At 41.5% G+C, this 25,881-nt stretch overlaps 2 protein-coding genes across 2 annotated transcripts in view; both read left to right on the top strand.

Moving 5' to 3' along the window:
• The window catches only part of exoc3l1 (exocyst complex component 3-like 1), a 74,021-nt gene extending 65,609 nt beyond the window's left edge, over positions 1-8,412 (top strand). Inside the window, exon 15 of the mRNA XM_020933679.2 lies at positions 7,272-8,412. Coding sequence (XP_020789338.1) covers positions 7,272-7,458 — 187 coding nt within the window. The 3' untranslated portion in view covers positions 7,459-8,412. The remainder of the gene's footprint in view (positions 1-7,271) is intronic.
• Positions 8,413-10,261: 1,849 nt separating this feature from the next.
• Positions 10,262-25,881, top strand: part of baiap2l2b (BAR/IMD domain containing adaptor protein 2 like 2b) — a 34,346-nt gene continuing 18,726 nt past the window's right edge. The window contains exons 1-7 of the mRNA XM_020933670.2: positions 10,262-10,315; positions 10,420-10,495; positions 13,460-13,546; positions 15,119-15,180; positions 15,462-15,533; positions 17,869-17,958; positions 23,241-23,372. Of these exons, the coding sequence (XP_020789329.1) occupies positions 10,262-10,315; positions 10,420-10,495; positions 13,460-13,546; positions 15,119-15,180; positions 15,462-15,533; positions 17,869-17,958; positions 23,241-23,372 (573 nt within the window). The remainder of the gene's footprint in view (positions 10,316-10,419; positions 10,496-13,459; positions 13,547-15,118; positions 15,181-15,461; positions 15,534-17,868; positions 17,959-23,240; positions 23,373-25,881) is intronic.

The following is a 25,881-nucleotide window of genomic DNA, read 5'->3' as shown; positions in this document are numbered from 1 at the left end:
GGTGGCTGGGCGCTCCCTTAGAGATAGGGTGAGGAGCTCAGTCACACGGGAGGAGCTCGGAGTAGAGCCGCTGCCCCTCCACGTCGAGAGGAGCCAGTTGAGGTGGCTCGGGCATCTGTTCCGGATGCCTCCTGGGCGCCTCCCTCGGGAGGTGTTCCGGGCATGTCCCGCCGGGAGGAAGCCCCCGGGGAAGACCCAGGACACGCTGGAGGGACTATGTCTCTCGGCTGGCCTGGGAACGCCTCGGGGTCCCCCTGGAGGAGCTGGAGGACGTGTCTGGGGTGAAGGAAGTCTGGGAGTCCCTGCTTAGGCTGCTCTCCCCGCGACCCGGCCCCGGATAAGCGGATGAAAATGGATGGATGGATGGATCCACGTATATAGAAGAATTACCTTCTGATTTGCGCATTTCAGTGTTTGGTTCGCCAAAATACGGAGAAGGGCTGTTTATTCCACTCATTATTCTCCACAATATTATACATTTGAAACTCATGCACGAGCGCAGCCACGTTCCCGGACTCGGTGTAGCGCACAGTCCCACAGTCCACACCGCGACCATAGACTTCTATAGAACACAGACTGACCAACACAGAGGACGAAATAATGACCCAACCTGAGAGAAAACTCTTCCCTTGGACGCAGCAGGAGCCAGGCTTTAATTTAATGAACACAATTTTAACACTTTTACTTTAGTCTTTACGCACCGAGCGCCAGAGTGACCCGAGTCTGCGGACAACACGAAGCCTACTGCCCGAACCTGACCCCAACCAAAATCTTCCCTACATTTTTGTGTAATGGGGAACTCTTGTACATGAGAGCTGCTCTCTGTCTGTATGAAGAAGAGAATAATGCCTGAGCCCGTCCCGACCCAGACCCACACTCACAGACCCAGACCCACACTCACAGGTGAGCAGTTTGGATGTTTCTTGTGGACTTTAATTGGCAGAATAATATCTGTATCTGATGTGTTTCATGCTAAATCTGTGTCCTCGTATCCTCGTGTCCCTCCCTCGCTCCTTTCGCTCTCCAGGGGAGGGCATCTGAATCTCTCGCACACGCTCATAATTTGCGCGTGCACGTATCTACGTGTATATGCATAAATACAGGGCCAGTCCTCACACACTTCATAGACAGACTTAAAAATATAGCGATAAAACTCTTGAAACAGCGAAAAAACACATGGTCTTCACTGCAAAGATGTGCTGCCTAAATATTATGAAATATGATTAAATGAACAGATGAGTCATTGTTGTCACTTTCAGTTTTGTATTTATTTATTAAACCTTGTTTAATAAAGTCTTTAATGCAGTCTTTGTCGTGATCACGTGGTGCTGCGTGGAGCGTCCTCCTCCCTCTGTCCCGCGTGTCTCAGTCAAACCTACTGATTATCGGCTCATGTTTAGGGAAATCTCATTCACGAATCACTTTACATGCTCCTTTTACGTGCGCAAATTGTAGTTGCAGGTGGGATTTATAAAGCAAAGATTGCGTGGTTTGGTGCGTGCGGTGGGTTTTCTAAATATGGAGTTTGCGTGGCGCACGCCTTGTCGTAGCTACTAGGCGTACGCACTAACTTACGACAACTCCTGTGCAGTTTTTATAAATGAGGCCCCAGGTCTAAACCAGGACTAAACCAGAACTAAAACCAGGTCTAAACCAGGTCTAAATCAGGACTAAACCAGGACTAAACCAGAACTAAAACCAGAACTAAAACCAGGACTAACCCATTCCAGGACTAAACTAGGACTACAGTAGGACTAAAGCAGGTCTAAACCAGGACTAAAACCAGTGATCTCATATATAAAGCATTTCTCTATCAATAATATTTTTAATATGGTTAAGGAAAGACTGGACTTTTTATTGTCTTTAAGTAGACAAAAGTTATTATGTTCAGATTTCCTCGTCTTTCCTACTTTACAGCAAACAGTTTCTTATTCATGGAGACTTGGGCTCAGCAGCCAATTTGGAGAGAACAAACAAGAACACTTTTGCAGGATGCGGTTGCTACTTTCATGTAGTTTTAAAAAGCATGACAATATCAAGTAATCCAAAGTATTCAAATTACGTTACTCACTTTAAGTAATTAAATGGATTAAGTTACAAACTACATTTTAGGATATGTAATCTGTAATCTGTAGGGGAATACATTTTAAAAGTAACCTTCCCAACACTGCAGATTAGTAATAGTAATAATAATGATGATACTGTGGAATGTAAGTGACTGCATCTGTTAAAGTTTGTTAAACAATAAATGACTTTATAAAGTCACTTTTTTTTGTTCTATATCAGTCTTTTGATCTGCCACAATAATGTAATAATGAATTTAAATGAAAATACCTCAAATTGAAGGCTTTTCTCAGCAATTTTTAGGTGAGATTAAAAAGAGATGAATTAGATTAATTAATTACTATATATATATATATATATATATATATATATATATATATATATATATATATATATATATATATATATATATATATATATATATATATATATATATAAAAGCCACTTGAGGCAATGATGACCCTTGCCCCAGTACGCACGTCCCTCGCACGCAAACTCCAGGGACTGCGACTGCTCTCGGCAGGCTATTCTCTCTTCCTGATAGCTGCCCAGGCTGACAGATGCTTCACCAAAAAAATTACATAGTGTACCTTTAATGTTTAAAATTCTTTGTGCTTCTTCTCACCAACTGTGAAAAATGCCCCATGCCTATAATATATTATATGTTTTTGCTTCTTGCAAAGATGTCTGATAATGTTGACATTTCATGTCTGTGGTACGGGGCGCTATTGTGTTCACTTTTATTGGACTTTATAGTCCATTACATTCAGGCCAAGATCATGCAATTGTGATTTGAATTTGAGCTTTCTAGAACAATACCTGTAGCTGTGAGAATTTGTTACAGAAACAGGATATTATGGTGTTTTTGCTGGCAAAGTGCAATTATTCTACAAAAAATAAAATGTCTCTAGATGTAGTGAGCTGAATATGAGCTTATTGGATCAAAAACCAGGGACTACTTAGTACAAACACACAGTCAGTAACGCAGTTTTTGATTGAGTTCAGCCAGCTTCAAGTTCATTATAGGCTAATTGGCTTTTTATTATATATTTATTATTATATATTTAATTTGGCTTTTTATCATGCCACTGGGTGTGTCTTGCTAGACCTGTCTAACACCCAAAGCAGCTTGGGCCCATTGTAATGGAAATGCTTCCTGGGTTGGAGTGGCCCCCTCATAACTGTTCCATACATGCCAAGGTGGTCCCAAGTGAACTGTGCCAGTGGAAGCAAGGCTTATGTCATGCCAAGTCTGAGCTCATTTGTAGCAGAAACCAGGGACTACATGCATTTTACAAACACGCAGTCAAAATGGCAACACATTTTTGATCCAATATGGCCGACTTCATGCTCATCATAGGGCTTGTTTATTGTTCTCTATTACTGGTCTGAATTTAGTTTTCCTATGCCAAACTGTGATTGTCCTCCACTCCTGTGGTGCACTTCTAGTCAATTTGGGCATTGTCGTGATGCTAATTTTATAAAAATTTTTACTGGGTTGATCAATTTGATAGCCCCATATGAGCGCTTTGGGTGTCTTGAAAGGCACCCAAAGCGCTTTACAGTTCATCGTTTATTTACTCCACACTTAGTGGCAGCAAGCCACAGCGGCCCTGGGACAGACTGATGGAAGCAAGGCTGTCAATCTGCAGCATTGGCCCCTCCGACCACCACCAACACTCATGCACACTCCACTTTCCTACTAGGCAATGTAAGTGAATTGTCTTGCCTAAGGCCACAACAACAGTTTTTGCCACTGGTGCCCCACTGGGGCACCTGATTTTCCCATTGGTCTCCCATCCAAGTACTACCCATACCCGGCCCTGCTTAGCTTCTGAGATCTGACGAGATCATGCTTTGACCATCTGGCATAGTCACAACATAGGCAAAGTTGAAGCCAAAGAGATAATATAACCAAAATCCTCAAAAGCCCTCCTCCTACATCTGGGTTAAAGTGTAATTCCTAAATAAAAGTTGTGTATATTGTGTCGTGTACATAAAGATGCAGCCAAAAGAGTCAGTGTAAAGTTGAACCCAATAGATAATATGAAGTAAACTTCACCAAAACCCTCCGCCAAGACATTGAATGCAGCCAAACAAATCTGCATAAAGATATTCATAATCCTCCAACCTTGCCCCAGTTGCTAAGATATTTATTGATTGATTGATTGATTGATTGATTGATTATATGGATATTCCAGAACTGTCTAAAAATTTTAAATGTGAAGCACAGGTGTTAGTTAAAATATTCCAACTTTTAGATTATGTAGATATTCACTACCAGTAAAAAGACGAAACATTTAAGCCTCGTTTTCATAGGGCCGGTAAGGGATGGAACATTGCTGACCCTGTGTGTTTCCACTGGGTAAAGCGATCTGTCCAAAGTGGACCACTGGAAGTACTACCTACCAGAACAGTCTGGAACGGTTGAGACTGGCTTTCGGGGGGCAGGGCCAGGCACGCCTCCATGCAGTCATTGGTGTGTTAATAATGCGTAATAATAAATCCACATCCAGTCAAAGTCTGTTAAGTCCGTGTAAAGAAAACATGTACCAAACTCCACTAACTTCCACCTCCTCAGTCCCAGTAAAGGTGTGTATCCCAAATGTGGTGTATATATCCAGTGTGGAGGAGGTGTGTGTAAAGATGCAATCAAACGAGACCACGTAAAGTTATCCATAATTCTCCGCCTCCGTCCAAGTAACCATGTAGTAAAAGGGTAAAGTTATTTATCATACAACAGGGGGTGGCCCTCTCCTAACTGTTCTAAGTCAAGGTGATCCCAAGTGAACTGTGTCAGTGGAAACGAGGTTATGTATTCATAGTGCAGCAGGTTAGTGAAAAAATCTTTCACTTTGGTATAAAATCATGAGATTTGGCAAAGATACTCTCTAAGGGCCACTATTTTGGAAAAAGGCGTTGGCCCAGGGCAGCTGTGGCTACAATAGCAAGTTATCACCACCGGGTCTGGATTGACTGAATAATGCTCTGTAAAGTGTCTTTGTGACAAATGTCTGTGAAAAGCACTATATGAATAAACAACTTACTAACTGTTCAGATGGTGATGCAAACATAAAATCAAGCAGAAATACTTTTCCTTCTCAAAGTAGCTTCTGTACCACCTCTTTCATCGAGTTGTTCCCGGTCCAGGGTCATTGGCATTTTGTTGTTGTCTTGTGAAAGAGTGGAATGTTGGTGGCAATGATTTTATACCCATCATGTTCAGAAACATAATGTTTCTGAACATGATGGGGTAGATGGGGTTTGGAGGGTTGTTTGTGTCTTTTTGACACAGTTGTATGATTAAGGCTGAGGGTTATCCTTTTACCACCTCAATCACAGACATAGTACACATTTACGTATGTATGGAATACAACTAGGTTCGAGTCACCTACACCTCGCCCAATCATTCATCCGGTGTCATTTAAGTCCCGTGTGGTCTATACACTTTCCGGGTAAGCACACATGAACATGGCATGTATTGCCCTGCTAACCCTTGGCTCAGCTCTCCCACTCTGGCACAACCTGTCAATTCAGCTCATCTAACTCAGAGTCCTGCACTGGATACCCAAAGAGTACATACAAATATTTGCTGAAACGGGCAGGATTTAACATTCTGGGATTTTATGGACGGGTATGCGGGCGTGTAGTGATTACACATGGGCGGGTCAGGTGAATCAAGTGAACGATGAACAGGAGAAAAATACTTTACCAGGGTGTCCGTTGCCCTGGAAACAAGTGTCATTTCCCGTCTTTTCCCAGAATGATGACAGACCACGCTGAGAGAGACATTAGTTTATTTATTACATAAAACCATCAGCGGAGGTGATCGGCTCAACAGCTGGTTTAGTCCTGGTTTAGTCCTGGTTTAGTCCTGGTCCAGTCCTGGTCCAGTCCTGGTGTAGTCCTGGTGTAGTCCTGGTGACCAGCAGGGCAGTTGGTGCGGATATATATTTATAATCCGCTAATGACATAGCATAAGTTCAGTCCTGGTTTAGTCCTGGTTAGACGCATTTGGGACACTAAACTTACCTATACTATTACTACTATTCAAGAACTACGGTGTAAGTAAAACTAGATGAGTGACACTGAAGCCCAGGCTGAGTTTCACAGCAGTGAAGTCACCAGTGCCCTGCTCGTGTAATGACGTTCACTCTATTAATCTAAACCTTCCTTAACATATTCAATTGAGCTCTGACAGAAATGATGGCCATCTTGAATTTTTGAGTGGCATACACCTTTTTCCATGAGAATGTTCCTTGAAGAATGTTTGTACCAATCTTGGCTGGTGGCATCTCAACCATCATATGTTTGTCATCTTGATATTTTGACGGAAGAACACCATTCTCCAAAAAAACATTCTTAGTATTTCCACAAAATGTTATGCCTACATCACAGTTTGAATGCCCAACATAATGAGCATTTGACAGAAATAGCAGCCATCTTGAAAAATTGACGCCATTTAGAATTTTTGAGTGACCAACACTTTTTTCCCAAAAAGTGACCAGTAGAGGGTCATGCTTTTATACCAAAGTGAATAATTCTCTTGAAATATGTAATTAATCTGCCGCACTATCATGTTTCTTCTTTATTTTCATTATTATTTACATTGTCACTGAAGGCATCAAAACTATGAATGACATATGGAATGTAGTAAGCAAAAATTGTACTAAAAAATAACTTAAAACTTATTTTAGATTTAGATTAGTTAAGAGTCGCCACCCTTTGCTTTAATCACTGCTTTGCACTTTCAGCATTTATTGAACCTGACAAGGCACAACTGTGAAGTAAAAACCATTTCATATCAATTCATCAGGAAACTCCTTGAGAGAAGGTCAAGTGTTTGTAGCGCTGTCAACACAAAGCAAACAAAGCAAAGGGTGCACAAAATATATATTTCGTTGAGATGTATCTTTTTTCTTTGCTTTGCTTTAACTCTATACATCATCTTCACATATCTGATGTCTTATGTATGTATAAAAAAATGTAGAAGTCTATCCATAATTATTCAACGTATCCACATGAAACAGCCATTGTCACAAAATTGATTCCATCTCTATCAATAACCTGATCGTTGTCAATTGTACTTTAGACAGTACAATTAATATAGTAAGTTTGTGGAGGCAATCCCTAACAAGTAATGATAGTGGTGACATAATCAAATTCTACAGTATGAACCCCCCTTTGAAAGCTCTTTTTGGCTCTAGTGTGGACCATGTCGCCGTGCTGCTGGACATTCGTGGAGACATCTCACGAGACATCAGGGTCACCTTGAGAGATTTGCTGGAGCAGAACTTCCATCCTCTGCCAGTGGGATACAGGCCCATATTCACAGATATACTGGTGCCACAATCTAACCGGACTTTTTGCCTGCCCACCACCAAATGTGCCTGACTGTTTGCTTCGCATTTGGGTCAAGACAGAATCTGCATGTAAATTAAATAAATAAATACATAAATTTTGGATATAGTGGGAAACCTACTTGGACTGTTTTAAAGGTTGATGCATGACCCTTTAAAATCCTGTCATCAGAATGTTCGCAATGGAGAAAAGTAGAGGCAAAGTGAAGCGGACATAATATATTTTCAATGATTAACTGATAAACTGATCTAAATAGAAAAATTAAACAGCAACTTTGAATTTCCAAGGTACAAATATTAGTTAATTTGCTTTTCTTTTAAAAAGGTGGACCTCACCATTTTTCATAATCTCTTAAATTTACAAACTATATAAAACACAACTGTAAATGTTTTTAAACCAGGCTCTGAGATCACTGACATGTATCTGATTGTTTTTCATTTGCCAAATTTCCCTTGATTTTTCATATTTTGTGACGAAGATGATGACGACAATCATTATTATTATTATTATTATTATTATTTTGAAGTTAATCCTGGTTTCTCATTGATATCACATTATGTTAAACTTCAGTTTTGCCTCTAGTGCCTCCATTTTGGAATTGAAAATATTTTTGTGTACAAATTTTAAAGGGTTTCTAATAAAGGTTCAGGAACAGGTTGTGTCTATGGTTAGGGTTTAGTAAAGTGGCACATAGAAAGTTCCACAGTGAATTTTTAAACCTAACCAGATAACACTCCCAGGCCCAATTTTGATTCAAATCTTTCAAGAGGCTAATGTGTCTATACATAAAAGCATACATTTTAGGCATTTTTAAAGCCCTACCCTTTTTTAACAAAAAAGTTTTATTTTTATTAAATTTTTTTCCCCCATAATGTTTATTGCACTAAAAAGCAACTCTGACTCTTACCTGGCCTGGAGGAGTGTTTCCTCCTGCTTGTTTCTATGGAAATAGATGTTACTTAACTCTGCTTTTATGAATTCTTCTACTTTCATGACTATAGCTTTACAGTTGTTTTATATATATATATATATATATATGTTTTGTGTTAAAATATATATTGTTTTGATGTTTCACACTTTGTGTTCAAATACCAATAAATCAAATAATTAATTAATTACCAACTAAGTGTTGGAGTGTTGGTTGATAAAGTCAATCAATTAATATATTTCAGCTTTACAGATAATTCTAACATCTATCCAGGGACAATGGAGCCTGCCTTCTGGCTAATTCTGGTGCATTTACATTAATATGCACTGTTGGGCAAGTTACTTCAAAACTGTAATATGTTATTTATTAATTGTTACTGTCATTTCAAAGTAATTTGTTACATCACAATATTACTGCATTTAAAATGTAAGGCATTACACTATTATTGCCTTACTTTTATGTTACTCTCACCAAAGTAACTGCAAAGATGCCAAAGTTTTGTATTTATTTATTTAATGAGACAGGGATAGTGCACAATTTTTACATTAACCTTAACAGGAGAGGTACATTGTACCAGGTTGTAGCACCAGTGCTAATTTCCACCTGTCGTCCCTGGGCAGGTTCAGTGATTGATTGTATTTAATTGACCTTGGCTATCAACTGTTCTTCCTGGAGACCTGTGTAGCATGTTTTGGGTTCATAGAGCACCAGAGCACCTGGAGGAAACCCATCCAGACACGGGGAGAAACATGCAAACTCCACACAGAAAGGCCTGGGCGACCTGGGGATTGAACCCGGAACTTCCTTGCTGTGAGGTATGAGTGCTAGCCACTCAGCCATCATATATGGACTATACCAATTCTAAAACCAGGACTGAACCAGGGCTAAACCAAGTCTAAACCAGGACTGAACTAGGACTGATCCAGGACTAAACCAGGGCTGAACTAGGACTAAACCAGGTCTAAACCAAAATTAAACCAGGTCTAAACCAGGACTAAACCAAGACTAAACCAGTTCTAAACCAGAACTGAACCAGGTCTAACGCAAGACTAAACCAGGACTAAACCAGGAATTAACTAGGGCTAAACCAGGTCTAAACTAGATCTAATCCAGGACTAAACCAGGACCAAACCAGGACTAATCTTGGTCTACGACTTGGAATCTAGAACCGCCCCTGAGAGAACCCTGAGCCTGTGGAGCAGGGTGTCCACAAAGTGTGATTGGGCGTCACCTGCGTATTGGGTATTAGCCCAATGGAGCACAGAGCTCTGCGCCGGTCTTTTTGTCCGCAGTTGTGTGACGGTCTACGTGGGCACACCTCCAGGCCCATCCCAACACAGAGCTGTAATGATGTCATTTCACCAGTGCTGATATCGCAGTGACTTTAGCAAATTTGTATGAAGAAAAACGAAAAACCCACCACTTCAATCCAGGTTTAAAAAGCATTGTGACACGTGTTAATGACCAAGTAAAATGTTTGTTTTTTTTTTCCTTGTAATGCCTTGCATTACTGTGTTACACCAAAAAGCAATGCATTACACTAATTCTTTACTTTTATAATGCATTACTCCCAACTCTGGTCAAATATATGAATGTATAAGTAGATAAACATATTACATTGTGGTGATCTTGTAGATGTGAGTCTAAACTTAACTACTGGCCACTGGATGCTTGCTCCTTTACTTTCAGAGCCATGATGAATAATTGAAGAGGGCACACTGGTATCTGTTACACGCACTCTTTCCCTCGCCTCTGCTTGCTTTTCCGTGAAGACTGCTGATGACTGGAGACCTTTCCATTGAGTTTGTGTCATCTGTGTGAGCCCTACATGCAGAAAAGGCCTGAGTGACTACGCATGCTTCACCGCATAGGCTTTTTAGGTTTTATGCTTGAACTTTAACTGCCACAATGTCGGGATTAAATAGTGAGCAGCTACACAAGTCTACGCTAGCAGTGTACACGGTAGGCTAGGTTATGGTTTTCTTGTGTTTTCTTGTGTTTCTTGCTTAATGCAATGTTGTTTTTTATAATGTCACTATTTTACGGAATTCTGTTCATCACTGTAGAACTTAATGGAACACTTCAATCCGGGTTTGCAAAAGCTTGTGGATCTAGGCACCAGTTATGTCCAAGCATTCCAAGGTATGGCTCTAGGTGTGTGTGTGCGTGTGGGTGTGTGTGTGTGTGTGTGTGCGTGTGTGTGTGTGTGTGTGTGTGTGTGTGTGTGTGGTGTGTGTGTGTGTGTGTGTATGTATGTGTGTGTGTGTGTGTGTGTGCGTGTGTGTGTGTGCGTGTGTGTGTGCGTGTGTGTGTGCGTGCGTGTGAGCGTGTGTATGTGTGTGTATGAGTGTGTGTAGGGGTGTGTGTGTGTGTGTGTGTGTGTGTGTATGAACGGGGGAATGATGGCTGCTTTACAGCTTCAGCGGCGATGTCCAAACTCACATGAGTACACACAGAAAGGGAATATTTATAAGGCATAAAGTTACTGATATAAACGACTGCTTTTATTGTATTTATTGTGCTTTCTACAAGTCACAGACCCATGTAAATAATGAGGGATGAGGTGGAGTGGGGGTGCACTCTGGTCATGGGGGATGATGGGGGGGGTGATGGTGGTGTAGAGTTCAGGTGCAGGGCTGTAACACTGCCCCATATGGAAAGCAGTGGGGCGGGGACAGACTGAGGTGCACTGTTGTCTGTTAGATCCAATGGACGCATGCTCTACAAAACGCCTCATAAATGTTGTGGATCACAGTAGTACAGTACAGTAGTACGCCCCCCTGGGGGGCGCGAGGCTCCGTCAAGGGGGGCGCGTTTGACCTCGGGGAACATGCTTTTTTATTTTTTTATTTAGATGTTTTTTACTGTCTTAAGGGCCGTTCACACCAAAGCGTCAAAAAACGCCTTGACGCCTCTATTTGGAGCCTTTGCATTTGAGTTTAGACGCCCCCCGACGCGCGTCTTTGACGCCGTGGACGAACGGGACAAAAATACTCGACGCGCATCCGTTGCCCTGGAAACAAGACCCCGGTCCCGCTCTTTTCCCGAAACAATATCAGACCAGACTGAGAGTGTTTTTATGACATAAAACATCAACGGAGGAGATCGGGTCGACGACTGGGGCGTATATATATTTCTACTCCGCTAATGACACTGGATCAGTCCCGGTCTAGTCCTGGTCTAATCACGGTCTGGTCCTGGTCTAATCACGGTCTAGTCCCGGTCTAGTCCCGGTCTAATCACGGTCTAGTCCCGGTCTAGTCCTTGTTTAGTCTCGGTCTAGTCCTTGTTTAGTCCCGGTCTAGTCCTGGTTTGGTCCTGGTCCGGTCCTGGTGTATTCCTCGCGATCAGCTCGGTGATTGTGGTGTATATATTTATTCTCCGCTCGTGTTTGTGGTTCTCGTTCTGGTTCTCGGGTCTTTCTTCCTGATAATAACGTCGCTGCGTCTCTGGATACTCGTCCCTGATTGGTTGACGCGGCGCGTCTGACGCGAAAAGTTTTCAACTTCTTGACGCTGACGCTTTGGACGCGCGTCTTGGCCGCTGACGCCAAAACGCTGAAGACGCGCCGCGCTGACGCCAGATTCGCGCCGCGCTGACGCCGAAAACGCGCCGCAAAAACGCAGGACGCTCTAGTCGCGCGTCCACATAGACTTTACATAAAAAAGTGGACGCTTTGACGCTTTGGTCTGAACTGGCCTTTAGAATAAAGTGCAATTGCACTTCCACTACATTAGGGGGCAGTGGCGCTCTCATTGGCAGAGTGTGCGCAGGGAGCATTCGCTCGGTGGTGTAGGAGTTTTGTTTGCACTGAGCATGCGCGCTTTGCACACAGCACAGAGTTTGAGTATGAAGTGTAGACACGAAGTGTAGCAGACCCTCAAGTGACGCCATGAAAAAATATTTAACAGGGATGAAAAGACAGGTGGAGAGAGACGGAGATAAAGAGACAAACGAAAATCTCCCGAAAGCTAAGACGAGGAAATATGACGAAGCGTATGTAGCGCTCGGCTTCACTGTGACTACGGTGGGAGACGAGGAAAGACCGGTGTGCTTACTGTGTCTAAAAATGTTGGCAGCGGACAGCATGAAGCCCAATAAATTAAGGCGTCACTTAAATACATTACACCCCGATCACTCTGATAAGCCGCTTGAGATTTTTCAGCGAAAACGTGCCGAATATTGCCGACAATCATCCCGCTTGTGACTGCTACTTCAGTAAACCAGCGAGCGTTGTTGGCATCATATAAGGTGGCAGTGTTACGCAGAGGTGTACTTATAACAATTTTATAGACAAATGATACTATCTATAGTCACGCGGGGGGGCGCGAGATGTTTTATTCGTCCTAGGGGGGGCATGACAGAAAATAATTGAGAAGCACTGCAGTAGTAGGTTTTATAGGACACAGTTTAAGAAAATATATAACTTACAGTCATGGAAGAATTTTAATTTTTTGTTGCATTATCAGTAGACAGTAGACTTTTAGTTTTGATTTATTCAGTGATGTGCCACGGAAACTTTGTTTCCAAATGATCACAACTTAAATAAGGTTGAAAAACCCTGCTCTACATAACAAAAGGGTGATGATAAATATGATTTCTGAAATAATAACAATTGTACTAATCTTCAGGGGAACAGTGTAATCACATTAAGTGCAATTCCCACATCAGAACATTTTAGACAAAGCTTCATGTTTTGTTTCTCCAGTGTACTAGATTATGTAATCTCTCATTTACTCAGGAGTGTTTTAATGAGATAAAGATTTCAACTGTGGTCACCTGGACACTATTTTTGTGATTAATGTGTTTCTTGATTCAGCCTCTTGATTGCAAAAACAGTGTCCAAATGAACACTGTTGAAATCATCTGTACTTTCTTGCAGTTGATCACATTAGAGGTGGTTGAGATAAGTGTCAAAGAGGCTATATTTATCAGGAAAGATATTTTATCTCTGAAAAAAAAAGAGAGTGGTTTGCAAGTCCTACTCAATCAAAACTAAGAAAACAATAGGGATAATCAGAGTAGTATGATAACAGATTACCCATTAGAGGCTTAAACATATGCAAAATCTATTCGCTCTGTTTCACTTTTTCACTATGTCCACAGCCCTGGCAACCTGCAGCGAGGCTTACTTCATCGCTTTGGCCAAGATGGGGGACCAGGCTCTGCACTCCCTCTCATCACACTCTCTAGGTAAGGATGTGCCCTCAGTATTTACAACTCCTTCAGCATTACCAGTATAACGCTGCACACACAATCCTAGCACGGTGTCTCGTAGAATTGTTATAGAGTAAAATTTGTTTAGTCTTGTGCTCACAGGCAGGACAGCTATGGCTCTGTGCCGCTGTGCTCCGATACACAGAGAGGGTCAGGAGCTCCAGGGTTACTTTGACTGTGATCGAGTAACACACTAAATTATCTATGAGCTTGTCTCCTCTCATTAAAAAATCTGCTGTTATGAACAGGATGGATAGTACTGTGGCTTAAACCTCACAAATCACATTGGAATCTAATCTTAAATTGTATCTCACTTCGATACTTGTTTTGTGCTCAAAAGGCAATTTTTGCTTCAGGACCAAGTGGCATGGTATGGTTACATGTTGAGAAAAGGGTACCATTGCATCTAGGCATGTCATGAAATTCTTAATATTTTCCCCTTTGTTAAAAAGGGAACAATCAAAATGGGCATGTAAAATGCCAGATTGGTCTATGTGACACTCTGAATTGAGTTCTGCGCATTAATAATCTGGGATGTTTCTCAGTAAGCATTCGGAAAATGAAGAATGCTATAACAGTTATTTGAATCTGATCGGTTGAAACGTTATAACAGCAGAAAAGCCGAAAAATCAATTTTTTGATATAGTATCCAGTGGAAAGAAAAGCACAGACATCCTCCATGTCCAGTTTACACTCAAAGCACAATTTTAAAATGACTTTTAGTTGTTTTAGCTGTTCACGTTTAGCTGTTCTTCTGTTATTCTGTCTGGTCATGTTTACTTAATAGCAAGTCCATAAATCTAATTTTAGATAAGTTCATATTCCTTACCATGGCATCTCAAAGCTATACAATCAAACATCACCCATGCTTAAAATTTTAACAACACTCTCAGCTCTAACAGCCATTTCATAAAATTACCAACTTCACAGCTATCTGGAAAAAAACTAGACCTCATGGGTAAGTAGAGGCACCACACATCTACAGCATTTCAAGACTAGTCTCACTCCCACACTTGATCCAGAAGTTTGACATCAGGGACACACAATACCTATAATAACACAAACTCAAATCTGTGATCCAAAGTTACTTTTTTCACTTTTAGTTAGTTTCCAAACAAAAAACAAAACAAACAAAAAAAAAACCCATCACCAACAGAAGAGAAAAAGAAAAAAGAGAGAAAGCATAACAGAATATATCACAGTCAATATAAATCAATAAGCCAACCACTAAATTAGTCTGATGTAAGAAATTTGATTTGAAAATGATAGATGATTAATGAGCTTCTTTTTTTTTTTACGCCTGTCGCTGAAAAAAATCTAATCTGATGTACGATCACGGTTGGCCAGGGTAGAGACACAATGGAGGGCGATGTATTTGGAGTACTAGACCCCACTGCAAATACTGTATGTTGCACCTTTTTCCATGTTTAAAAGTTTAAATGTTAACATATAGTATTATGTACATTGTAATATGTTTGTAATATGATGTGTATTTCATTCATGCAGACAGAAATTTTACATTATTGTGTATGAATGTGTGTTGAACAGGGGAAGTGATGTTCCAGATCTCAGAGACTCAGAGAAGGCTGACAGCAGAGATGGAGGGAGTGGTGAGTATCATGTCTCCTGACAGGGCTTGTTTTGTTTTGATGAATCATTCCTTCATTCCTTATTGATGTTAGATTGCCGTATACATCCGTGTGGTATATTAAAATTAATTTGAGTAATTTCATTGACACTTTCTGCCATGTATTGTTTTTCTTCTTTTCACGTGTACAGTATTGGCACTTAAATGCAGAATTTTCTTGCTATTTTAACCATGTGGCTAGATTGTTACTTAATACATGCACCACATGACATAGTCTGTGATCTACATTTTTTCCTGTTCCAGTTTCGGTGGTTCCAGATCGAGGTCCTGCAAGTTATGCAAAAAAACGTAAAGCTGGATGAAGAATATATTGCTGTGAGTTACAATTTCAAAACACCCTGTATTAAAACATTACAAATTAGGGCCCGACCGATATATCAGTTGGCTGATATTATCAGCCGATATGGGCACCTGGAAACATATCAGCGATTTCACGTGGGCATGTAATACCTTGTTATAAATCTTAGACTCTCTACATTATGTTCATTTAATCCAATTTACAGACAGATAAATGTCCTAATATGTGGCTCCACATCAGTATTTAACTGCAGAGTCATTTGTCTGTGTGTGTCAGTACTGTCCCTGAACACACCCCCAGAGTCACGTCACTCATGTGCGTTTGTTTACACCCACAGCCACAGATCCATGTGCAACACTGAGATTATATTCTTTTTACGGACAATCAGTTTGAGTCTGGATTAAAAGGACATTTATTAGTGCAGACTTGTGATGTGAGGAGGAGCCTGTGTGAGCGGTGAATGTTGGAAATGTGTCAACTTTATTATTTCTCATTGGTTAGCAATTAGCTGCTGTAGCTCCCACACATAAACAGACAGTTTTCTCTTCTATTGGTCTATTGTAAAGTGACTATATTGGCCATTTTACTGGACCAGCATTGATATGTAAATGAGCTGTGAATAGAGGTGTGAACGATGACATTTATGCACATAATTAATTACCGCAGCGCGCAGCATTTACGGTTAAAGGCTAATAGCAAACAAAACGGCTCTTTGAAGCGAACGACGGGAGCCTGATCCTTATTGGGAGTCTGCACCACATGCAGACCCGTAGTTGGACAGCGGCTGAAAACGAAACTTTCAGAAATCTGCGTGTGCATAAGATAGAAAAAACATGCATGTTTGTCTGTAGTTCAGCATAAAATTAATAAACCAGGACTAATCTTGGGCTCGAGAGACGGAGAGAGATAGAGACCAAGTCCTGACACTCAGTCCTGGTTCATTTCTGGTTTAATCCTGTTTTACACATGGTTTAGATCTGTTTTAGTCCTAGTTTAGTCTTGCTTGCAACAAAACAACATGAAGAGCTGCTTGGGAGCTGAAAGAGCCATCTGCTTTTAGTGAGGAGAGTCAAAAGAGCCGGTTCTCTACAAAGAACTGGAATACCCATCACAAGTAGCTAGAATGTGATGCAAAAATGCCATTAGTCCGACCTACTGTCTGTAAATATGACGTAAAGAGGCAGAATAACAATAAAGGTTGCCTAAATAAACTCAATTTAGTATCCACTAGAGCCAAAGCCTTTTTAAACAAGATTTACAGTGAATTTTTACATCACTAAATATATCGGTGATTATATTGGCGATCGACAGCTCCAACTCCTATTTTATCGGTATCGTATTGGCCGCAGCAAAATCTATATGGTTCGGGCCCTATTGCAAATGATGCACTTCACAGCAAACTAATGTCCCATTTATTCTTGTCAAGATAAATACTTTTTATATCATGCATTGTATGGTAAAATCTAACCTTATACAATATTTCTGAGTTCACAAACTAACAAGAATCTATTTTAAAGGTGTACTGTGTAGGTTTTGTGGTACAGAGCCTGCTACCTGCTTTACTCCATGTAGACATTATTGTTTGTTCCTGGAATGTTTCACTGTGTGGCATTTAATTTAACTATCTCCACAGAACATAGCAGGCCACAACACCAGGCCACATTACAGATCAGATCTGTGGAGAAGTGGGCCAACGCACATTAAGAATGTATGTCTCTGATGTAGTTTTAACAAATAAAAACATATTTAATTGTGGAACATCTCAGGCAATGCAATAACATCACCATGGAGACTAGCAGATGGTGGACCCTCTACCAGAAAGGTTGCACATTGCTCCTTTACAATGTGATACTCCCACTGTAAGATTCAACTTCTACCAGCAGCAGAAGAACCAATCAAAGAGCAGCATTGAGATTTGTGCAGGCAAAGAGCCCAAATGAACCAAAACAAACATGGCAACAGATGTACTTTAGCCTATTTTAGCAAAAATACAGACTATTTTGTTGTGAAAATATGCTGAAGATAAGGGAAGATGTCTATGTTTTTCTCTCAACTGAATGTAACAAAATTAGATTTTTCAACTGCTGTCACACTTCAGTCAGTCAGATTCAAATATTCATCATGACGTTTCATCTTTCTGATCACTTTCAGCAAGAAATTAAGAAAATAAAAGTGGGACTTTTGTGAGAGTCTGAGTTGCAACAAAGTCTCATTGAGTGAAATATATTCTACTTATATGTTGAGTCAAGCAGATAGATGCCTTTGACTCGCTACTTTAAAGTGAGAATACACACTGTGTGTTTCTCTGTTGTGTGTCTGATGTGTGTTTTGTTTTTGTGGCTGTTGTTGCAGGGCAGTCGCAGAGTCTATGAGGTGGAGGTGAGGAACCAGGCAAAGGCCCTAGAAAAGGAGCTGAGGCGAGGAGGATACAGAGACTCTTTGGTAATGCACTACTCGACATGGGCAACACTCACGAGGGAGAGAGACTGTGTCTCAGTCAAAGGTCTCAGTGCAGTTTAACAAAAGAACTGGTCAAGTAGGGTGTGAGCAGATCTGTGTCAGGGCAGTTCATGAGAAGAAGAGCCAAAAGTGTCCCTCCTCTGTGTGCTGCAGCATCACAGCAGTGTTCAGGGGGAGCAAGGTGAACACAATAGTAAAGGCCTCACTCACACTCTGCTCTGGTGTTTAGGTTAGTGACAAAATTACTCATTCCCTCAAAATGTTTCTTCTGGGAGGTCTTCTGCCGCATTTGCAGCCACATATGGTGTAAATAACCAGTGGCATCAAACAGTTCATTTCACACAATCTAACAGTCCTTTTTTTTTCATTCCCTTAAAGTATTTTCTCTGAGGCTCTTCTGACACATTAGCTGCCACATGTGGGGACGAGCAAAGACCTCGTTCTCACTCCGCTATTGTGTTTCTTTTGGTGATGAAATGGTCCATTCCCTCAAAGTGTTTCTTCTAGAAGATCTTCTGCAAGATTTGCTGCCACACATGGTGTAAAAAGCCTGTACCATCTCAAATGTCCACAGCTAGCTTCTCAGCTAGATCCTTAGCTAGCCTCTTACATGGTCTCCATGCTCATTTCACAAAATCCAACAGTCCCTTTGAACTGCACATGCTGCACTTCTTCGCTGGTTAAAATGCCATGATAGTGCAGCCGATTAATTGCATATTTCAAGCGAATCGTTCACTTGGTATAAAAGCATGAAATTTGACACAGATACTCTCTAAGGGTCACTTTTTGGGAAAAAGGCATTGGCCACTCAAAACTTCAAGATGACCACCATTTTCAAGATGCAACAATTTCTGTAAGAGCTCAATTAAATGTGTTAAGGAAGGTTTAGTTTAATAGAGTGAATTATATGTAGTTAGATCAGAGTCTTGCATGGGTCCATTTTTGGAGACCCGCACTTGCCCGCATCTGCGCAGTACAGCACCGCATCTGCCCATTGACCAGTGATTATATTAAAGTTCAATCCGCTCCTGCCCGGACCCATTAACATTCCACCCATTACCTGCCCGTGTCCACGATAAATTTGGGTCAGCCCATTAGTCCGACAGGACTAAACCTGGACTAAACCAGGACTGAACCTACCGAGTTGGGGCGGTTGTAGTGCCGAGCCAAGGGTAAGGGGGGTAATACTTGACTTGTTCATGTATGCTTACTCGGAAGGTGTACAGACCACATGAGATGATCGGGCTAAGTGTAGGTGACACAAACCTAGTTGTATCTGACACATAAATGTGTACTATGTCTGTGATTGAGGTGTTTAAAGGCTAAACCCCTGGCCTTAATTATACAACTGTGTCAAATAGACACAAAGAGCCCTCCAATCACCATCTACCCATCATGTTTCTGAACATGATAGCTCTAAAATGATTGCCACCAACATTCCACTCTTTTACAAGATCAACAAAATGCCAATGACCCTGGAACAACTCGATGAAAGTGGTGGTACAGATGCTACTTTGAGAAGGAAAAGTAATTCTGCCTGATTTTATGTTTGCATCACCATCTGAACAATTAGTAAGTTGTTTATTCATATAGTGCTTTTCACAGACATTTGTCACAAAGACACTTTACAGAGCATTATTCAGTCAATCTAGACCTGGTGGTGATAACTTGCTATTGTAGCCACAGCTGCCCTGGGGCAGACTGACAGAGGTGCAGCTGCCATGCCAATCAGCGCCATCAATTCCTCTGACCACTACCTTCACTCAAACACACACCACTTTCATACTAGGCAATGTGGGTGAAGTGCCTTGCCTAAGGACACAATGTAAACATTTTTTTTTACAACTGGCACCCCACTGGGGCCCCTGATTTTCCCAGTGGTCTCCCATCCAAGTACTAACCAGGTCCGGCCTTGCTTAGCTTCTGAGATCTGACGAGATCAGGCTTTGACAAGCTGTATGGCCACAAATTGAACTAATTCATATTCTGCAGGAACAGCAGCCATCTTTAAAAATGGTGTCTGTCATGAATTTGTGACAAGCATCTTTTTTCATTATCATGTCCTGTAGAGAGTATTTATATCAAATGTTTTGAATAATTTATATAATAACCATTTAATAGCAATATGGCTGATATTGAATTTTTTAGTGGCCAACACCTTTTTCTAAAGTAGTGGCCTTAGAGAGTATCTGTGCCAAATTTCATGCTTTTATACCAAAGTGAATTTTTTTTTTTTCTGTGTTCACTAAAATATGACCTCATCCTTTTGCATATAGCTCGCCATGGATCCTTTCATGACATTACTTAATAAGAATAATAATAACAATACAAATTAAAGCCGCAAGCGGCGTCAAACGGCCCTCGCCCAGTACACGCCACATCCGCTAACGCCACGCCCGGAAACGCAGCACCCGCAAACGCCGCGCCCACTAACACCGCGCCCGCAAACGTCGCGCCCACAAACGCCGTGCCTGCAAGTGGTGCACCCCACCAACACAGTGGCCTAAATAAACAGCAAACTGAAAAATGACATAGTTCACCTTTAAAAGTTCTTTGCGCCCCCTGCTGGCCAACCTTGAAAAATGCCCATGTCAGTAATATGTTTTTGCTTCTGGTCATTAATAGAATTGAATTCCCAAATTTGGTACAAATCCAATAATGTTGATGTTTAATGTCTATGGTAGGGGGCGCTATAGTGTTCACGTTTCATATGATTTATAGTGTATTATATTCAGACTGAGATCACGCATTAGTGATTCAAATTTCAGCACGATCAGACTAAGTCTGTGCGAACAGGAGCAAATAATGTCATCTTGAAATGAGCCAAAATTTTGACTGATATTTGCAGCTTCGCCACACGTAAACCGTGATAGTTATCAAAATAATTTGACTAACTTTAGATGTTCCACTTCTCTAGATGATGTACGGTGATTTTCAGCCCTGTGGGTGAAGCGCCTTCAGAGGAGTTTGTTCAAACGCAACATCAGCGAAAATGCAGACTCAAACTTCAATCCAAGATGGCCGCCTTTTGATTTGTCAGGGGGCGTGGCCATAATAAATTTTTTTGTTTGTCTTCACATGATGAATGTGTGTACCAAATTTCGTGGCTCTATGACAAAGTTGATGCCGGGATGTCTCAGATAGGTGCAATGTATTTTGACTTTTCCAGGTGGCGCTGTGTCACCTTTTTTTTTTTTTTTTTTATTCCTGTGCACAAAACCTATATTTTATTGAATTTTTCGCCACTTCTGAATTTTGGGCAAAGTTTGGTGAGTTTTTGAACATGTTTAGGGGGTCAAATTAGAGCTCAAAGAGCATAATAAAAATAAAATAAAATAACAACAATTCAAGCAAAAACAATATATCCGAAAACATTAGAACAGCATATTATTTGTTTTTTGAAAGCACTCGACCTTCCCCAGGTCACCGTGGGGTCATTGGTGAGTGACGGGCACTGATGCGCTCGTCATTCACCATCTAGTCGGGGTCGCCCCCTGACCTCCCATTGACTTCCATTCACTTTAGCAGTGATAAATATGGCTCAGGACTTGGGCGTGGGTTACTGAGATACTGCTGTTTGTGCCAGGGGCGACCAAGGACAAAGTTGCATGTCGTTCTGTCACATTCACTCATATGCACGTCGCTCCCCATTCGCTCCTCATAGCGAAAGCTCCTTCGTGCACGATGTCAAGTGCGCCCTAAGTTTTGGGGTGAACAATAAAAATTAGGCCGCTGTCGCGGCCACGTGCCATGTCAGCGAGCACCAGTCACTGACATGAGTGCCAGTCTGTGTGTTTGGAAAGGGGATAGTTTTTCGCACTGGTGAACAATAACAATAGGCCCTACGCCACCCATGGCGCTCGGGTCTAATAATTTGAGCAAAAACAATATATCCGAAAACATTATAACAACATATTATACATTTTTTTAAAGCTCTCAACTTTCCCCACGTCACCGTGGGGTCACTGGTGAGTGAGTGACTGGCTCGTCTGCACCATCTCGTCGGGGTCGCCCACTGACCTCCCATTGATTTCCATTCATTTTAGCAGTGATAAATATGGCTCAGGCCTTGGGCGTGGGTTACTGGGATACTGCTGTTCGTGCCGGGGGCGACCGTGGACATAGTTGCATGTCGTCTTGTCGCATTCGGCCATGCGCTCGTTGCTCCCCATTCGCTCCTCGTAGCGAAATCAATAGGCCCTACACCCTGTCGGGGCTCGGGCCTAATAATAATTTGAGCAAAAACAATATATCCAAAAACATTGGAACAGCATATTATAAATTGTTTGAAAGCTCTCGACCTTCCCCACGTCACTGTGGGGTCATTGGTGAGTGACGGGCGCATCTGCACCATCTCGTCGGGGTCGCCCCCTGACGCCCTGTCGGGGTTCGGGCCTAAATAAAGAATAATATTCTGATATGAGAACAATGTTCAGCTTTTTTTTGGCCAACAAACTATACATTTTCGAAAACCTCTGGCGCATTGCTACATCATACCGAGGGTACCTGGTCACTATGGACAAGTCACGTCGCGCCATTTCATTTTCCTGCCAGCTTCTGGCACTCGGGCCCAATGATACTATTCATTTTTAAAGCACTAGTGGCCCCACTGACCCCTACTCATCACTCATATCACACTCAGAGCAATGTAGGTAGGGAGTCTTGCCCAAGGACAATGTACAGAAGAGCAGAGCCCCAAGTAGTTGTTGAGACATCACAACATTTTAGGATCCCTATAGTTTAAACTGAACTGGAGGACAGATCAAGAATTCTATGATGGAATTTGTTGGAACTGTGAGACCTGTCAGATTGTAGATTTATTGACCTGGATAATGGTGTTTAATGTCTCTGTACTTAATAATTGGCCTATCCACAAGAAACAAAAACTGGCACACATTTCAACATCTTCTCTGTCAGTATAAATAAACACAAGAGCATAAAGATTTTAATCAGAAAACTCCTCACGCTCATCAGGGATTTTTTTGCATGATCAACTACTAGAAGTTGCAGTGGCCACTGAGGGGACACAAACAGAAATTTTGACTTTTTGACCAGAAAGCAGCAAATTGATCTAATTTACCCTAAAATTGCAAAAAAATAAAAATAAATAAAAAATAGGACTAGGAACACTATGGATTTTGTATTTAGTTCCACTTTGAATAGACTTTTTATGTTATACTTTTACCTTTACAATTTTGGCTTCTAATTCCACAACTAGATATACGTAAAGGGGTAAAATGCCATGTTTGTGTTTGTATGTACAGGAGAAGAGTGAGTACATGCAGTTCCTGAGGCAGAGCCAAAAGGAGATCCTGAAGGAGGAGGAGCGGAGGTATCGCTTTGTGGCTGAGAAACACTGTGCCCTCACTCAGTCCCTGCTCTTCTTAATGATGAAGGTACCAAAGTGCCACACAGTGTTTTCTTCGGAAATATTGGATTGCACCATGATTTCCTTGGAAGCATATTATAGTCAGTTTTCAGTATTAATTACATTGTACTTTGCCATAAATACCCAAAAGGTGAATTAATTAATTCATAAATGTTGAACTTGACAATTTCACTAAATCAAATCAGGCATCAGACACAGTCAAAGTGAACTTTCCTCTCCTTAAATAATATGTTTCTGAATCCATCTGTTGAGGAGATTAATTGCTGTGGGGCGAGTATCCTTTATCTACCCATATCGCTAACTGGCTAACCGCTGCACAGTCACAGCAACAATGGAGAAACTACTGTCCATTATGCTGTATCAATATTATTTGGGGGGGGGGAAAATCACCTCCATGGTTCCTGGTATCTGCTGAGGCCACTCCTCCAGTTTGGGGGTTACAGCCCCGAGTGCTCCCATCACCGTGGGTACCACTGATGCCTTCACCTTCCAGGCCCTCTCCAGCTCTTCCTTGAGCCCTTGGTATTTCTCTAGTTTCTTGTGTTCTTTTTTCCTGATATTAACATCGCTTGGAATTGCAATGTCCACTGCCGTGTCTTTGTTCTGTTGCTTATCAACCACAACTATGTCTGGTTGGCTCGCTATCACTATTCTCTCAGTCTGCATCTGGAAGTCCTGCAGGATCTTACCTTAGTCATTCTCCACAACATTTGGAGGTGTTTCCCACCTTGACCTTGGGGTCTCTGCTACTACTGCTACTACTAGTCTCTGCGTAGTTCTAACAGCGCTCGATGGTGTATTTATGTGGGTTGATGTAAACGAAAACTTTTTTGAAAACGATGCTGTGTGCACGATGTTATTTTGGAAAACGGAGGGAGGGAAATATTCGTTTTTCAAAATACCTGGCTATGTGTAAACATAACCTAAAGATGATAAAACTCCTGAAAACTGTTGACTAAAACCTGAAATAAGAAAGGATCAAGATAAAACCCCAGGGGCGTGAAACATGAGCAAGAAGACTACAAAGGGACGAAGAAATCGAGCAAGCTAACCCTAAGCTAACATCGGAGCTAGTGGAGAGTGAATCGGAGCTAGCAGAGGAGCCACTGCCTGAAACTGAGCAAATATCTGAGAAAATGATAGAATTGGAAGCAGTACAGCTAGAAATTAGAGAGTTCAGGTGGGAAATGGCAGACAGCCTACGAGGCATCAAAGAGGACCTCCAAGTGGCAAACGGCAGGATTGACGAAGCAGAAAGGCGGATTGGAAACACGGAGGACCGGATTCAGAGAGTAGAGGAAGCCGCTTGCGAGCTCCTCAGACTTAATAAAAAGTTGGAGGAGAAACAGATTGACCAAGAAGGGCATGCCAGAAGAGCCAACATTTGCTTACATCAAAGAAGGGTCCGAATATGGAGCTGAGACGATATGCGCCTTTGTGGAAAATGTACTCAGAGAGAAGCTGGAGCTACCTGCCACATACTCGTTTAACACTGAGAGAGCGCACCGGGCACTGGGTCCTCGACCACCAGCAGATGCTCCACCAAGATCGATCGTAGCAAAATTTTTAAGCTACAAGTGTAAAGAGGACATTGTCAAAAAGGCATGGGAGAACAAAGGATTTCTCTATGAAGGACAACGAGTGTACGTGGATCATGCTCCAGAAGTGATAAAAAAGAGAAAAGAATATGCTGAAGTAAAGAGGGTACTGAAAGAAAAGAGAATCAAATTCCAAACACCGTTTCCAGCAAAGCTCCGCGTTTTCTATGATGGAGAGACATGCCTCTACAACTCAGCAGCCAAAGCAACTAGAGACCTGGTGGATAGAGGGATTAAAGTACGCATCATCAAACCAGCAGAAGATCCACTGGAAAAATTATAACGTCTGATGTGGAGTTCCCACCAGGCAACGAACAAGCAAGACCAAACTGCAGTGGGCTACAGGGAGAAACTACGGGCCTTTAGAAGAACCACAGAAGAGGAGAGGGTGAAGAATGATGCATACAAAACTGAGAACAGGGTGTACAATATAGGTTCGGTATAGAATAAGAAAGGACTAAGATAAACTCTTCTTTTCAAGTTTATATCGGAGATTTTTATGTTTACTTTAAATTATTTCGTTTATTGTACTGAGACTGTAATATGGACAGGACCGATAAAGGTCATAAGGGTCCTCTGGTTGATAGGGACTTTCCCTTAGAACTGGGAAACAGCTCAGAAAAGGTTGAAAACTGTATAACCTCAAGTATGGATATCCTATTTATGTTCTTGTTTTTATGTGTTATTAGCAGTTCACCAAGTTTGAACGATGTAGCATATGGGGTGAAAAAAGTGATGGCAAGAAACAGGGGAATAGTTAACGATAGAGCAAAACAATTACATGAAGGTAGCCTCTTACAATGTTAACGGCTTGCAACACCCAATCAAAATGAGCAAGGTCTTAAATAAAATGGAGAAAGAAGGGGTGGGAGTACTGTTATTACAAGAGACACATCTAATGGGCAAAGAGCATGAAAA

This window comes from Boleophthalmus pectinirostris, unplaced genomic scaffold, assembly GCF_026225935.1.
Source record: "Boleophthalmus pectinirostris isolate CB_2022bp ecotype Guang Dong unplaced genomic scaffold, ASM2622593v1 HiC_scaffold_22, whole genome shotgun sequence".
In the NCBI taxonomy this organism is placed as follows: Eukaryota; Metazoa; Chordata; class Actinopteri; order Gobiiformes; family Gobiidae; genus Boleophthalmus; species Boleophthalmus pectinirostris.
The sequence above is the reverse complement of the archived record's forward strand: the minus strand, read 5'-3'. Positions and strand labels throughout refer to the sequence as shown.